At 44.7% G+C, this 17,896-nt stretch overlaps 1 protein-coding gene across 1 annotated transcript in view; it reads right to left on the reverse strand.

The window, feature by feature from the left end:
- The window catches only part of FBXO36 (F-box protein 36), a 46,101-nt gene that overhangs the window by 14,508 nt on the left and 13,697 nt on the right, over positions 1-17,896 (reverse strand). Inside the window, exon 3 of the mRNA XM_040427802.1 lies at positions 13,066-13,238. Within this exon, the coding sequence (XP_040283736.1) occupies positions 13,066-13,238 (173 nt within the window). The remainder of the gene's footprint in view (positions 1-13,065; positions 13,239-17,896) is intronic.

The raw sequence follows: 17,896 nt of genomic DNA on the forward strand, positions 1-17,896 counted from the left end.
TGGCATTGGGTCAGTAATGGTGTGGGGTGGCATTTCTTTGGAGGGCCGCACAGCCCTCCATGTGCTCACCAGAGGTAGCCTGACTGCCATTAGGTCCCGAGATGAGATCCTCAGACCCCTTGTGAGACCATATGCTGGTGCGGTTGGCCCTGGGTTCCTCCTAATGCAAGACAATGCTAGACCTCATGTGGCTGGAGTGTGTCAGCAGTTCCTGCAAGACGAAGGCATTGATGCTATGGACTGGCCCGCCCGTTCCCCAGACCTGAATCCAATTGAGCACATCTGGGACATCATGTCTCGCTCTATCCACCAACATCACGTTGCACAACAGACTGTCCAGGAGTTGGCAGATGCTTTAGTCCAGGTCTGGGAGGAGATCCCTCAGGAGACCGTCCGCCACCTCATCAGGAGCATGCACAGGTGTTGTAGGGAGGTCATACAGGCACGTGGAGGCCACACACACTACTGACCCTCATTTTGACTTGTTTTAAGAACATTACATCAAAGTTGGATCAGCCTGTAGTGTGTTTTTCCACTTTAATTTTGAGTGTGACTCCAAATCCAGACCTCCATGGGTTGAAAAATTTGATTTCCATTTTTTTATTTTTGTGTGATTTTGTTGTCAGCACATTCAACTATGTAAAGAACAAAGTATTTCAGAAGAATATTTAATTAATTCGGATCTAGGATGTGTTATTTTTGTGTTCCCTTTATTTTTTTGAGCAGTGTACAAGTTGAGCCCCCCGACAGAGTGGAGAGGGTGTCAGCAGTAAGTTTGTGTTGACGTCACTGATTATTTTGCCCTTCCTCTGATCCGTCAGAACAATAACCCCCAAAAAACGCTGAACGGCAAATATATTTTACTTTTGCCACTAATACACGCCACAAAAAGGGCTTTACAACATATAACTGCACTGCTGAACGGCAAATATATTTTTTCTTTATCCACTAATACATGCCACAAAAGGCTTTAGAACATATCACTGCACCGCTGAACAGCAAATGTATTTTACTTTTGCCACTAATACACGACAAAAAGGACTGTAATTTTAGCACTTCACCACACAACAGCTAATAAGCCCCTCTTTCCCCACTAATACAAGCCAAAAATGCTTTAGAACATATAACTGCACCGCACAAGGGCAAATAAGACGTAGAAATATTTCCTTGTAATAAATTCTGTTAATGGCTGTAACACCCCAATTACAAGAATGGTTTGCTGGAATTACAGAGCTGTGTAATGGCAATTTGGGTCCCCAGGCAGTGCAGCAAGGTGTAATAGGATTGTTCCTATTCCCCAGGCTGTAACCTCCCCTACTGAACCCTGTTCAACATAAATGCTGTGGAATGATTCCTCCCTATCCTTTCCCTACACCTTGAATAATCTTGCCCTGCAATTGTAAATAAATTTTTTTAGCACAATGAAGTCTTTCCTAACACTGTCCTTAGCGCCTGCTGACATCTCTCCCTGTACTAAGTACACTGGTAAATGGCAGAATCTAAGATGGCTGCCACTATTCATAGGGCTGTGACATCACAGGGCTGGCTGGCTGCTGATTGGCTGCATGCATAGCATTATTGGTGATCCCGCCTTCCCAGAGTTCCTTTCTCCATGTCCTCACATGTGCAGCAGACATTTTTGGAAAAAATGCGATTCGTAACCATGAAGCGCGAGGAAATTTGACTTCAGTGCGAATAGAATTTTTCCTGAAATTCGGATCGAATCTACTTAGTCAGCTTCGATTCGCTCATCTCTAGTTGTAACTTCACGTATTAAGCATCCAAGAGGAGCAGACTACCGGAATTACCATATCTGACCTAGCCAGATCCCCATTTAGGCCTCATGCACACGACCGTTGTTGTGTTTCGTTCCGCAAAATGGGGTTCCGTGATCCGTTTCCGTGTGCCTTCCTTTATTTTTGGAGGATCACCAGACATGAAGGAAAGTAAAAAAAAGTCTAAGTCAAGTTTGCCATGCAAATGATAGGAAAAAAACGGACGCGCATGACAATCTTGTGTGCCTCCGCGTTTTTTCACGGTCCCTTTGACTTGAATGGGTCCGCAAACCGTTTTCCGTGAAAAAAATAGGACAGGTTATATTTTTTTGACGGACTGGAACCACGGATCACGGACGCGGATGACAAACGGTGCATTAGCCGAGTTATCAACTGACCCATTAAAAGTCAATGGGTCCGCAGAAAATCACGAAAAACGGAACAACGGACACGGAATAAAACAACGGTCGTGTGCATGAGGCCTAACTATAACAGGATACAGCTGGTTTTTGGCATAAATGCCAACTTTCTGCCGGAAAAATACCGCTGCATGCATGGTGCCGTAAACCTGCGAGATCCCATTGTAGTGAATAGGGATCCGGCAGTGCCTGGTGGAGCCCGGCTATGCCAGATAATACAGTAATTCTGGTAGTCTGCGTCTCTGCCAGAACAGACTATTGGAATGTCAAACACTAAAGATTGTACAGAACCAAAATGGCGTCATCATCAGCTCCAGATGTCATTATATTCCTTTAACCCCTTAATGACCAGGCCATTTTGCAACTTTGTGACCAGACTGATTTTTGCAAATCTGACATGTGTTATAATTTAAAAAATTTGAATTTCTCTGCTTTTCAGGCAGATAGTGATACCTCACAAAATAGTTATCACTTTACATTACCCATATGTCTGCTTTATGTTGGCATCATTTTGTAAATGTCATTTTATTTTTTTTAGGACGTTAGAAGGTTTAGAAGCAATTCTTACATTTTTTAAGAAAATTTCTAAAACCCACTTTTTTAAAGACCAGTTCAGTTATGAAGTCACTTTGTGGGCCTTACATAGTAGAAACCACCCAAAAATGGCCCCATTTTAGAAACTACACCCCTCAAGTTATTGAAAACTGATGTTACAAACTTTGTTAACCCTTTAAGTGCTCCACAAGAAAATGGAGATGAAATTTCAAAATGTCACTTTTTTCGCAGATTTTCCATTTTAACACATTTTTTCCTGTAACACAGCAAGGGTTAACAGCCAAACTAAACTCAATATCTATTACCCTGATTCTGCAGTTTACAGTAACACCCCATATGTGGCTGTCGACTGCTGTATGGGCACACGGCAGAGCTTAGAACAGATGGAGCACAATATGGCTTTTGGAGGGCAGATTTTACTGGAATAGTTTTCAGGCCCTGTGTCGCATTTGAAGGTACCCTGAGGTACCCCACAGTGGAAACCCCCAAAAAGTGACCCCATTTTGGAAATTACACCCCCAAGGAATTTTTCAAGGGGTGTAGTGAGCACTTTGATCCAATATGCTTTTCATAGAATTTAGAAACCCTTGGCTGTAAAAAAGTAAAATTACTTATTTTACTGAAAAATGTCACTTTAAGCCAAAGTTTTTCATTGTCACAAGGGGTAACAGGAGAAAGTCACCACAAAATGTGTTACCCATTTTCTCCTCAATACGGCAACACCCCATATGTGGTTGTCGACTGCTGTAAGGGCGTACGGCAGAGCACAATACGGCTTTTGGAGGGCAGATTTCACTGGAATAATTTTCAGGCGCTGTGTATTTGAAGTTACCCTGAGGTACCGCAAAATGTGACCCCATTTTGGAAACTACACCCCCTAAAGTATTCATCTAGGGGTGTAGTGAGAATTTTATTATTTTACAGTATTCATCAACTCCTCCTGAGGAAGCAAACTATACGCGAAACGCGTGTTGAGGAGCGCCATTGCCCTGGTACCTGTCCCAGCTCTGTTGGTATGTAGCCCTATACACTTGCTTTACCTTGTATTTTTGGACCTTGTGTCTGCTACTTTGGTATTCATGCACACCGGTTTATTGAGGCAAGCACACCCTTGCTGTAGATTCTCCATTCATCCGGCACTATATCCATGGGGATAATTGACTATTCATATATTATACACATGGAGATTCTATCACGTCCATCCATTTGATGGGGCAGGTAGCAGTGTGATGCAGGATTGTGGTTGTCCCTGCTCATTTATTGTCTTATAATATGTATCATGTATGTCTTTTATGGATATTGAATAAAATTGATTTGTATTTTCTCATACCGGTGTGTCATGCACTCTTTTTCTTTATTGTGGTATTATGTAATTGCGGGAGTGTACCGTTTATAGTTAAGACCGCAGGTGATTTAAGTATTCATCTGGGGGTATAATGAGAATTTATTTTTACATTTTGGAGTTTGTCTAATTTTCCAAATTATTATTGGCTAATAATATAATGAAATGTAAAGTGTTTAAAAAAACTGTGGATTGCATAATAAATAAAAAATGGCCAAAAGTGCATAAAAGAAGTAAAAAATATGTAAATTGATTAAATTAATAATCGATGGAAGTATGGTAAATGCGGAAACGCTGCTTAATGCAAAGTCCAGGCTTATCTGGACAGGTGTCACATTGATATATGGTATCCCACCGTATCCCATTCTTGTAACAGACCCTACATCTCTTTTGGGTTCTGCTTTTTTCGCAGTAGGGGCACCTTTGATGGGAAATGTTGCCCTGGGATAATTCTGCTGACATGACTAGATGATGCTATACCACTGCTATCCTGGAGCTGCTCTCCAAATATTACAATTTTAAGGATTTGTTCTTGAAAAATCAAGATATGTTCCTTTGTTCCCTGCTTTTTGGAACATGACAAAAGAATTATACAGGGCTACTGCATAAGGTGGGCTGCAAGTTTCTTATATCAAATGCGGGATTTCCTGACCGCTCTATGGGGCTGCAGCATTTGGTCTGCAAGGTCCACCCCACCCATATATTTATTGTAATGCTGTATGCAGACGGGCTTACAGACTGTGGTATTTGTGCCGCGCACAGGAACAAGGCTGTTACTGTCTGGATGTATAGATGTCATTAAGAGGACATCTATTTTGTCTCGATATTTTACAAGTAAAATGCCCCAATTGCAAAAGCCCTATATTTCCCCAGACTTCAATTTTTGGCTGACTAAAGGCTTCGGCAGGCCTCTTTCATTGCGACGCATGGTGCCACATGCCACTGTCTTTCTGACTGAAAGGCACCTGAAAAGGGGTACGCTGGTGTAATAATTGTCGATGTACAAGTGGTACCCCTTATCTAAAAGAGGGTGCAAAAGATCCTAAACTATTTTACCTGCCACATTGAGGGAAGGGGGCATTCAGGAGGGCAAAACTGGGCATCTTTGACTTCATACACAATTTATAGGTGTAGCCAGATCCACTCTCACAGAGCTTATACATTTTTAGCCAAAATCGTGCCCTCTTCCTTGGCAAATATTGGCGAAACTGAAGCCTACCTTTAAAAAGGACAAGTGACTCATCCACGGCAATATTTTTTTCTGGGGTGTAGACCTCTTATAAATTATTTAAATGAAAAATTTAAAGGAGCCTAATTTTATAAAGCCTGTGATGGCTGGGGTCATCACGTGGGGGGGAAGGGGGGGGGGGGGCGACGACTGTGTGTTGTCAGCGAAATGAAGAAAGCGCAGGATTGTCTCAAATCGCTGTCAGATGTGTCTCAAAACACATCAGATGACCAGGATCTTATAGTGTTTTTTTTTTTATAAGACCCATATTTAGAAGGAGGCCCCAAAATGACAGGCTGCTTGCTGGGCTGTGCCTCAGACACAGCTTCACAGGCAGCTAGCCATGACAAGCTTGGGAGCCTTCACAAGAACCCAGGCTGTTAAGGCAACCAATTGGAGCCCTGCGATTTTGCTAGAAGAGCCCCAATCAGAGCCCCCTCCCTCTGTCTAACCTCACAGATGCAAACAAGGACTACAAGAAGCAGCACACTGCTTTATGTACAAAGGCCCATGCAAAAAGGGGTTGATTGGCCATGGACCCTACAGGGAAATTTCCTGGTGGGCTGATGCTTAGCGGGGCCACCCAAGCCCTCATCAAGGCAGGTACATAATGATCCGATTTTCTCCTATGCACCTGGTCAGTGGCCGCAGGTGCTCTCCTGAAATCGACCATATTGCTGTCTTCAGGTCGGCGATACAGTTGAATACTGTGGTGCCGGCGGCAGTATTTTGTGCTGCACTGTGGTATTTGGTTCTGCTGGGGCGGGATTTGGTTCTGCACTATGGTATAGCTGATACTCCCTACTTCTGTTTTCCCTGCCTATATATGCTGGTCCTGCCTACTTGTGTTGCCCCGCTTTCTGTTAATTTGGACCCACCTACAATATGGGTTCACTTTTAGTTTTTTTTTCTCAGGCTACTTTAAGTTCCCAGTCCACCCCTGCATGCAAACACTGAAAAGATGACTAAAAGTAGAATGCATTACTGCTACACTTGCTATTTGAAAATTAGAAGCTCTTTGAGCACATTTTCAATCAAAATTGTGTTGGACCCATCTACCAAAGACAAGGTGGATTACAACAGATAGGAACCTACACTAAAAGACTTGCCTCTCCTGGGCTTTTGGCCTATGAAATTCGGGGCAATGTAGAATCCAGCTATATGATACTCTGCTTAGAAGCAGTAGGCAGAGGGGCGGCAGTGCATGGTCTAAATAGGGGAAGCCACTCTCCAAAATGTACAATGTATCATTCATGAAAACGGAGGCCTTGTGAACCCTGTTTGACTGGAATAAGAGCTGGGCATGTTCACTACCGCTCCATTCAAAATCTATGGGACTGACGAAGAAAGTCGAGAGCTCCACTCCGCTACCTCTGTCAGTCCCTTAGGCCTCTTTCACACGAGCGTGACGGATTGGCTCCGGATGCGTTCAGTGAAACTCACACCATTTTGCAAGCAAGTTCAGTCAGTTTTGTCTGCGATTGCGTTCAGTTATTCTGTTTTTACTGCGCGGGTGCAATGCGTTTTGATGCGTGTTTCATGCACGTGATAAAAAAACTGAAGGTTTAAAAACATCTCCTAGCAACCATCAGTGAAAAATGCATTGCATCCGGATGAAAAAACGCAGATTTTCACGCAACGCAGAACTGATGCGTGAAAAAAAAATGAATGGGTCAGGATGCAGTGCGGGTGCTATGCGTTCACGTCACGCCTTGCTACCGCGCGGAAAACTCGCTCGTGTGAAAGGGGCCTTAGACTTTGCTAGGAGCAGCGACGTGCATGCATGACCTGTGCTCCATTCAAATGGGGGGCACTTGTTACCTATCCTGTGGATAGGTGCTAAGTATTGATCTTGGGACAACTCCTGTAACTGAAAGTTACTTCAATAGGGGAGGGTAGCTAAAACTAAATGGCTGCCAGACACCTCTCGTGTCGCTCATCTCCTGGGAAAAAGTTAAAATCCATCACTTGCTCCCCTTTAACCCCCACCAGATTGTACATGCGGGAAATGGGAAACTCTTTCCACATCTTTAATTTTCTTTTCTTTTTTTTTTTTTTGGGTGGGGGTGTGTGTGAATATAATGGGGCTGATTTACTTATCCTGTCTACTTTTTAGAAAATTCTATCTTAGTCTAAAACTGCTTCAGATTTATCACAGTGGCCGATGCTGGATGATATATCTGCCGCACCCCTTCTGAGTGTGCAAAAATGTTTGTGCAAATAGTGTTTCTCCGTCCCCTTCGCCACTTACCTGAAAAGGGAGCGTGCAGAGGACAGGGAGGCCCAACATTTATCACCTTTTACACCAGTTTTGTAGGGTAAAAGAACACCAAAATCTGGCATGGATATCAGTATAGACACACGGACTACCAGATGGTATGCCTAATTTATGACGAGGCAAGTCCCGCCGGTCTATGATAATTCTGCCCCATTGTCTACGTTGCCTAGTAGTTCTCTTACTTTATGCAAAATTGTGCAGCAAAATTTTGGCGCACACCGTCACATCTTAAGCCACACCTCATTTTCAGTAGGCCACTCCCTTTCCCGCTAAATCAGGCAAGTCAAATTAAATGTCTAAAACAATAACTGTGTTGCATGTACACCAGTTTTTTGGCGCACATTACACCAGAATTTTGCTGCTATATGATTAGTAAATCCCCTCCAGTGTGTTTCCTGCACAGGGTGCTACTAGTTTTCACAGAGTAAAGAAGTTACAGCCAGCTCACCTTCTGATCCTGTGTAACGGTGCACGGGGCGGACTCAAGCCAGTCCAAAGGTAAATGCACAAGATAGAAAAAGGCTCCAGCACCAGAAGGACGTAGTGAAAAAATCCCGGTCTTTATTTTCTCACCAAAATACAGGTGCATACAGCAAACAGTGACACTGTATCCCACTTTATCCCCACGATCTACGCGTTTCGAACGATATTGTTCTTAGTCATGATAGTTTTCACAGAGGGGAATGGTAGGTGATTCCCAGAGAAAAACTCCCCAATTGTCTGGAATCTCAGGACTTCACAATTCATTACTCAAAGCTACGTGAAGAGTCAGAAGAAAGCTTAGTCTCCTCAGTGTCTGACCAGGGCTAAGCCATGTGATTCCACGTATTTCTGAGCTCCAGTTGGATTTGAATTACTGGTAAATCTTTTGGCCATCTTTTGAGCCAAATATTGCTGCCAACCTGTATGTTTTTCTTGCATGTACATTGTTCTCTATTGATGAAGACACAAAGGTTTAGGCTGGTGCACCCTGTTCTCACATTACCCTGAGCAACCTGTAGAAGAGGCCAAGAAACTAGTGACAAAGTGCATGTTACTCCCTCTGCTGGCCAAGAGAAGCCCAGGCCCTTATTCACCAATGTTATCACTATATCTGATGGCTCCAAATGGTGATGCCCTCATCAATTGCTAGAACAAAGGCGCTAAAAGGCTCTTAAAGGGTGCTTCCAGCCTGGTGTACCTGTGGGAAAAAAACATACTTCCTGCTGCTCAGTTCTGGCTCCCTAGCTCTCTTCTGCAGTCTTCCAGTACCCTTCTTGTAAACCTCTGGACAGACGTGGTCACAGGCATCGGTGCAGCCACTGACTGGCCTCAATGGTGATGTGTCCCCAAGTGACCATGTCACTACTGGTCCACATGCTGCTTGGGGACACATTACCGCTGACGCCAGTCATTGGCTGCAGTGATGCATGTGACCCTGTCCATCCTCAAGTCTAAAGGACAGGTACTGGAAGACTGCAGATAAGAGCCAGGTACCCAGGGAGCTGGAATGGAGCAGGTAAGTATGTAGATACAGCAGGTAGGGCTTCAGATTTCAAAATGTACCAAAAGCTGGATAATACCTTTAAGAGCAGTGTGCCCCTATGGGTCACATAAGCCTCCATTGGCCACACTTAGAAGAGACTAGGTCTGGCCATTATAGTGTATGGCTGGACAGCAAGTCAAGTAGACAGACGCCATAGTACAGAAGATATTCACAAAAGATTTATATGTTATATGATGTCCTGTATTCAGGGGTGGACAGGCCATAGACCCTACAGGAAAATTTCCTGGTGGGCCGATGCCCAGGGGGCCACGCAAGCCCTCCTCTTGACCACAAGCCAGGCACATAAAGATCTGATGTTATCAGCATTAATTAGGCACTTATGCGCTTGGCCAGTGGCTTCAGGTGCCCTCCTGAATTCAACTGTGTTGCCATCCTCAGGGCAATGATACAGGTGAATACTGTGGCGCCAGTATTTTGTACTGCACTATGGTATTTAGTTCTTCTACTACAGTATTGTTGTCCCTGCCTACATGTTTTGACTTTCTGTCAATTTGGACCCACATACAACATGGAGCGACTTTTAGATTTTTTTTCCAAGCCCACTTTAAGTTCCCAGTCCGCCCCTGCCTGTATTAGAGAAAAAAAAGGCTTTTCTTTCCAGAAGCAATATGACGTTTGTGCATGGGCTTTGACAAATTATTTCTACAGTTCCTAATGATGCGGGTGCCGATTCAGATCAAAAGTTAAAGGGGTTGTCCGAGAGAAAAAGACACACATTCACCTGTTCAAAGTGCTCCAGGTTCAGCACGGTCTCTGCTGCCTCCCGTCCACCGCTGGACCAAAGTGTGACTTTCCAGTAATACGTAAGTCACCGCTGAGGGCCAATCAGTAACCTGGGTGATGCATCAGGAACAGAATGTGACCACTTAGCGGCCCTCAGAAGTGATGTGTGTGAGAGGACATCACACGTCTGGTCCAGCGGTGGAGGCGGGAGCTCGGTGTTAGACCTGGATCACTTTGCATCAGTTTTTTAAGCCTATTCATGTGCGTTTGCACTTACCCGGAGTTTTAACCTGCTGTGAAGTCAATAAGGGTACTTTTACACTAGCGAAAAAAATGATCAGTTTTATCCTAATGCATTCTGAATGGAGAGCAATCCGTTCAGGATGCATCAGTTCAGTCCCTCTTACGTTTTTTGGCCGGAGAAAATACTGCAGCATGCTGTATTTTTCTCTCCGGCCAAAAATCCTGAACACTTGCCGGAATGCCGGATCCTGCATTAATTTCCATTGAAATGTATTAGTGCCAAATCCGGCATTAAAATTGCCGCATTGACAGATCCGTTCTTCCGGTCGGCGCATGCGCAGACCTTTAAATCTGTGGGGAAAAAAATTACCGGATACGTTTTTGACACCGGAGAGACAGATCTAGTATTTCAATGCATTTGTCAGACGTATCCGCATCCGGATCCGTCTGACAAATGCCATCCATTTGCGTCCGGATTGCCGGATCCGGCAGGCAGTTCCGGCAACGTAACTGCCTGCCGGAATCCTATGCCGCAAGTGTGAAAGTACCCTAAAGGACCACAACTTGCAATTCTGGTAAGTGCAGTGATTTTCTTTATTCGTGGACTATCTATATCTCTCTCTTTCTTCACTGAGCACCACTGGTTAAGCCATGGAACTACATGGAAGTCTCATAACGGCATCTCATTCTATGTTGGATTTTTTTATTTGTTTTTGCACTCTTAACTGATGAATATCTTGGAGCTTTCTTCCAATAAGAGTCAATGATTAGTACACAGGAAAAGAAAATGAATGACTATTGTCAACTATAAACATGGAAGTGAGAGTAGAAGCCTTAAACCAGAGGTGCACGGGGGCTACAGATATCATTCTGTGCAGCACAGGGGCCACAGATGCCATTCTATGCGGCCCATAAGTACAGAACGGTGTGGCATTATTAGATGACAGTTTTATTATTTCTTCTGTGCAGCAATAGGAAGATACACGTGAGCTCCCTCCAGTGGCTACTTACATGTATGCTTGATGTTACAGAGAAGAAGAGTGGAGCATGGGCTGAAATATTGCTGTACTGCTAGCACTGTGTGACTGGCACTGCTACGGGGGCACTCATGTATACCTCAGGTCACAGAGAAAAAGAGTGGAGCATTCCATGATGAAGTAGGGAAAGGTTGTTAGCACTGTGTAGCTGGCACTCTTATGGGGGATATTGTGTGGTTGCCACCTCTATGAGGGCATTGTGTGACTAGCACTGTTATGGGGCACTTATGTATACCTCAGGTCACACAGAAGAAGAGTGGAGCATTCCATGATGAAGTAGGGACAGGTTAAGATTACTGTATTGTTACCACTATGTGGCTGGCACTGTTATGACGGACATTGGTTGCCTTATGACGACATTGAGAATCAAATAAAAGCTGCTATGGATGAATATATCCCTAAAGGGAGTCCTACAGTACTAGGTAAGGGCCAGGGAGCGCAGGACAAAAACAAATACCTCTTGTGGCGTTTTTGTTACCAGGAGTAGTGTGAATATGAACTTTTATTCTGCCAGATTCTGCTCCTGCCAGTACAATGGAGGTGGAGCTGCTTCATAGCCCTCCCTTCTGAGTGACAGCTGTAGTGGTCTCCTATTGGATGCTACAGCTGTCACTCAGAGCAGAGAGGATAGGCTGTGGAGTAGCTCAATGCAGAGAGCACCTCACTGCAAAGTCCCAAACTGGGCACTTGCAGGAACAGAATCTGGGAGAATAAACTTCATAGTCTCATTACTTATGATGAGAAAAAACTTCACAAAAGATATGTTTGTCCTGCTCTCCCCAGCCCCTACTTAGTGTTGCCAGCAGTTTAGCGGAAAAAAAACCCCCTCAAAAAACGGCTAACAGACTCCCTTTAATCTTTAAGAAGGCCGTGGCTAGTCTGCACTGAAGTAAATGGGAGAACATTACTGAATGACAGGTGAGGCCGTCCAGAGTAGAACAATGGGGGTTCTTGCTGTGAGAGGAGAGAAAGGTGAGGAGAAAAGAGATTACTAGAGTATTTAACACTATCCCACGCATGAAGTGTATGGGCTAAACCAGGGATGCGCATCCTTTGGCCCTCCAACTACAACTCCCACCATGCCCTGCTGCAGGCTGATAGCTGTAGATTGTCTGGGAATGCTGGGAGTTGTAGTTTTGAAACAGCTGGAGGGCTGTAGGTTGAGCATGCCTGGGTTAAAGTAAGCTTACAAAAAAATGGAGCTCCCGGAGCCATAATATGGAATTCAGAAGGGTAGGAGAGCTTTCACAGGGGTCTAGGCTGTGTTATACTGGAGTGCTGCGCTCACATGCAGTGGAAAGAACCCTGGCAAATCCACGGTGCAACCTGCCAGTGAAAGATCTGCAACGTCATGGACATGTAGGTTTTAAAAAATTGCAGAGGAAATATTCGCTATTAGGGATGAGCGAACTTGTGTTTTCAAGTTCAGCATACAAGGTTTGGGTTCGGGTTATCTAAGAATTCCGCTATAACTTATGGTCCGTGGTAGCGGAATCCATAACGGAATTCTTAAATAACCCAAACCTTGTACTCCGAACTTTAAAACACAGGTTTGCTCAACACTATTGGCTATATGTGAGTGAGGTTTTCAGAACACCATTCACATGTATTGTACTGTACGTTGTTACGGTTTTCTGCCACGAATCTGTGGTGTCTGAACTTACTGTTACATCATACATGGTGCTGTCACAGTCCGGTTTTTGCTACAGCTGGGGTCATTTACTAACATATTTGTGCCAGTTTTTGGTGTAAAAAAAAAGTTGCAAGACCCATTTTTGTGACTTTTTATAAGTTTTTAACCCGTCCTCGCCACTTGTGAGTGGCAGGGGCACGACGTGAGCGGGGTCGGTTACCGAACACACCCAGTGAAAAGCACCATAAAAGCTGCGCATGATTTATCTGTTTGCTTATAGATTTACCTTTTGAAACGTATGAGACACTTGGGAGAGCTGCGCAATGTCCTCCAAGTCCAGGAAAGTCAAGATATACAACATCAGCGGCTCAGGAAGACGCTCCAGGAAATCGTACTGCCCGCGGCAAAGACCAGTCACATAGCTGAGGGTTTTCTGTCCAAAGATTATGCCAATCTGGGCTAAAAGGTAAAAAAAAAAAAGTCTATATGATGGAAAGATCACAGATTCAGAAAATAAGAAACTCAACAAAGGGACAGCACAGGACAAGTCCAAACGTGTCACACTCATTTTAGCCATTTTAAGGGAATGTCCATAAGGGTTGCAATTTGTGTTGAAACAATCTGTGATAAATGCACATCATTTTGGTGGATTTCACCACACATTTCACCCTGTGCATTTAAAATCCATACTGCAGGTCAATTTAAGGGTCCATTCACACGTCCGTAATTTGGGAACGCATTTGTTCCGCAATTTGCGGAACCATTCACTTGCAATGGGGCTGGAACGGATGCGAATCCGCATTTTCGGGATCCGCATCCGTTTTTTTGGGATCCGCAATTCCGTTCCAGAAAAAAATAGAACATGTCCTATTCTTGTCCGCAATTGCGGACCAGAAAAGGCATTTTCCATTATAGTGTCTGTGATGTGCGGTCTGCAAATTGCGGATCGCACATTGCAGGTGTCCATGTTTTGCGGACGTGTGAATGGACCCTAAGTTGCAGATTTATCTGTGGCGTCCGAATGAGAGTATCTGAAATCTCGTCCACCTGGCTGCGAGATGCTGTGGACTTGCTGCGCACAAATCGGCAGGGTTTCAGTCCCACGTGGACATACCTTAAGGCCCCTTTCACACGGGTGAGTTTTCTGCGTGGGTGCAATGCGTGAGGTGAACGCATTGCACCCGCACTGAATCCAGACCCATTCACTTCAATGGGGCTGTGCAGATGAGCAGCGATTTTCACGCATCACTTGTACGTTGCGTGAATATCGCAGCATGTTCTATATTCTGTGTTTTTCACGCAACGCAGGCAAGTGCGGATGCGGTGCGATTTTCACGCATGGTTGCTAGGAGATGATAGGGATGAGCAACCCCATTAAAGTCTAATCACTGTATTATTTTCCCTTATAACATGGTTATAAGGGAAAATAATAGCATTCTTAATACAGAATGCAAAGTGAAATGTGGCTTGAGGGGTTAAAAAATAAATAAAAATTAACTCACCTCATCCACTTGTTTGCGCAGCAGGCATCGTCTTCTTTCTTCTTCTTTCAGGACCTGCAAAAGGACCTTTGATGACGTAATCGCGCTCACCACGTGGTGACGTCAGCGCAGGTCCTGCTGAATGAAGATAGAAGGATCTTCTATCTTCATTCAGCAGGACCTGCGCTGACGTCACCACGTGGTGAGCGCGATTACGTCATCAAAAGGTCCTTTTGCAGGTCCTGAAAGAAGAAGAAAGAAGACGATGCCTGCTGCGCAAACAAGTGGATGAGGTGAGTTAATTTTTTTTCTTTTTTAACCCCTCAAGCCCCATTTCACTTTGCATTCTGTATTCAGAATGCTATTATTTTCCTTTAGAACCATGTTATAAGGGAAAATAATAAAATGAACAGAACACCTAACCCAAACACGAACTTCAGTGAAGAAGTCCGGGTTCCACAAATGGAGGATGTGCAACAGATTTCTCCATCACACATGGACTTACCATAAGGCCTCATGCAAACTACCGTATTTTCCATCCCTGTCCGATCCGTATTTTATGAAAACTGCACACGGACCCATTCATTTCTATTAGTCTAGAAAAAAAACGGACAGCACATGGATCTCATCTGTCCGCTGTCCGCATCCGTATATAGTTCCGCAAATTATAGAACATGTCCTATTTTGGTCCGCATTGCGAAATAGAATAGCCATTTCTACAGATGGGAGAGAGAAAAATGTGGAACGCCCATGGAAAGTAATTGTATTTTGCGCATGCGTGGTTTGTGGACCGAAATACAGATAAAGTCATGTGCATGAGGCCTTATATTGAGGGTATCCCTGCTGCCATGTAATATACTGTCAGGTGCAATGTCCTGTATATACTGTGTATAAAAAGAGGCTATGTACAGAACTGAGGGCCCGTTAAGGGGCTTTTCACATGTGAAGCAGCAAACATCCACCACACTGGGGGTCATTTATTAAGACCATCATTTTTTTGGTCTTTTTTTTGTACATTTTATGCTGCTGGAAGATGAGCCTAATTTATGAGGGGGCATGCGTCTGCCGGAAACTGGCGTAGTTTTCGGCAACTTGTACGCCTTCTTCCTGGCGTAAAATTAGTAAATTTGCCAGGGCCAGATTCCCAGCCCCTGCTACTCCTTTTTCTCGAATGCAGCATAAAAACGCCCGTGCGACAAATATTGATGCACTGACGTTGCAGTCTCATAAAAAGGGTTGTGCAACCATTTTACACCAAAAAGAGGCATAAAACGGTTTGTAAAGGACCCCCAATGTGTGAACAGACATCGTTAGGCATATGTTAAGCATATTTTTTAGCCAATTTAAACAGAATTAAAAAAAAAAATCTATCATTAGAAACAGATTGGAAAAAAAAAAAGGAACGTGTGTTGCGATCTGGTTTTCAATGGCAGAAGAAAAAATTGTAGGTGACACATTCCCTTTAACACCCCTGGTGGTCAGAAGGTTTTCTTCCATAGCGAAGCCCTGAAGTCAAAGTGAGCATGTACCAACCTGACATGGAGGCCTCGCCGTACAGGTCAGTCCATATAAATTAACAGGCTCGTTATTAATTCTTTTGTGGCAGTCAGGAAATGACATGCAAATCGGTCCTTTTCAATCAATGAGCGGCCATTTCCTGTGTGTTAACAGGGATCGGTAAGTAGAGACCAATAGGGGGATGGGAAGCACTGGAAGGGGTGCACCAGGGGGATCAGTGAATATTGCCTTTTTTTTTTTTAACTAAGGGCGCATTCACACAACCGTAGTGTTTTGCGGATCCACAAAACACGGATACCTGCCGTGTGCGTTCCGCAATTTGTGGACCGCACATGGCCGCAACTATAATTGAAAATGCCTAGCGGACAAGAATAGGATGTGCTCTATCTTTTTTTACAGGACCGTGGAACGCAACCATGGATGTGGACAGCATACAGTGTGCTGTCCGCATCTTTTGCGGCCCCAAAATTGCGGAACGGATGCGGACTTATTCATACGGCCGTCTGAATGAGCCCTAAATCTGAGCCTTTTGAAAAACATGTTTACCTGCTGGACAACTATATTAATAGCTGCACATGTTCTGGTGACAGCGCATGTAGCTAGTAATAAGCATTATTAAACTATTGGCACTGATGGGGAACAGTTTACACGCAGGCGCTGCGCTGACCGCCGATGGGGACAGATAGTTCCCCTGTCAGTTCCCTATGTAAATGAATGGAGGCCGCTGATGGACGGAACCCCATCCATGTTCCCAGCGCAGTGCCGACACGCAGGTCAGCGGACCTACATGTACAACTGAATTATTCCTATTAAACCATCAGACCAGACATCAGTGCCCATAGCTTATTAATCCTGTGACTAGCACACGCGCAGCTACTAATAGACAGTGGCCAACCCCTTTAAGATTCCGGATAGCAATAAATGTCAGGGTTTGTTTGTCTCCAAGGGTACGGCCATGTGGATAAGAATTTCTGCTGCTGATCTGCTGCGTGTCCACACCAATGTGCCCACCCAATCTGCGGCCATATCTGCATGTTCTACATGCACCACAGATTTCACCCCATGGACAGCAAAGGATGAAATCTGCAACAAAAACTATAAAACGCGCACTGCAGGTCAATTTACACTGTGGATTTATTTTCTCAACATGTGGATGAAATTTTTCAAAATCTGATCCACTTTTGTTACTATTAATGCTGCAGGTTTGCTGCACGCAATTCCACTGCAGAAAATCCGCAGCATGCGTGCTACATGTTGCCATACCCTCTGTCACGCTCTAATGTGGGAGGGAAACCCCACACCGAACATAGGAGGGAAAGGAAATGAGGCCTGAAAACTAGGGAGTAGTGTTGAGCGAACTTCTGTTTTGGATTACGAATTCCGTTGGGGTCCGTGGTAGCGGAATCAATAATGGCCGATTATTGATTCCGCTACCACAGACCACAACGGAATTCGGAATCCATATCAGGATTTTTCGCTAACCGGAAGCCGAACTTTAGACGCCGAACTTAAAACAGAAGTTCGCTCAACACTACTAGGGAGGAAAGATGGACACCTCCTAGTGAAAACTCTAACCAAAGCCCTGACTGACTACCAGTATGAACAGACCCCAGAGGTAGGTGAATTCATACACAGGAATACCTAGAGTCCTATCTAAGGCTTCTTTCACACTTGCGTTGTCCGGATCCGGCGTGTACTCCATTTGCCGGAGCTGCCCGCCGGATCCGTAACACCGCAAGTAAACTGAAAGCATTTGAAGACGGATCAGTCTTCAAAATGCGTTCAGTGTTACTATGGCAGCCAGGACGCTATTAAAGTCTTGGCTGCCATAGTAGGAGCGGGGAGCGGGGGAGCAGTATACTTACCGTCCGTGCAGCTCCCGGGGCGCTCCAGAATGACGTCAGAGCGCCCCATGCGCATGGATCAAATGATCCATGCGACACGTCATCCATGCGCGTGGGGCGCCCTGACGGCAATCTGAAGCGCCCCGGGAGCCGCACGGACGGTAAGTACACTGCTCCCCCGCTCCCCACTACACTTTACCATGGCTGCCAGGACTTTAGAGTCCTGGCAGCCATGGTAACCATTCAGAAAAAGCTAAACGTCGGATCCGGTAAT

The sequence above is a fragment of the Bufo bufo genome, chromosome 4 (assembly GCF_905171765.1).
Source record: "Bufo bufo chromosome 4, aBufBuf1.1, whole genome shotgun sequence".
Taxonomy (NCBI): Eukaryota; Metazoa; Chordata; class Amphibia; order Anura; family Bufonidae; genus Bufo; species Bufo bufo.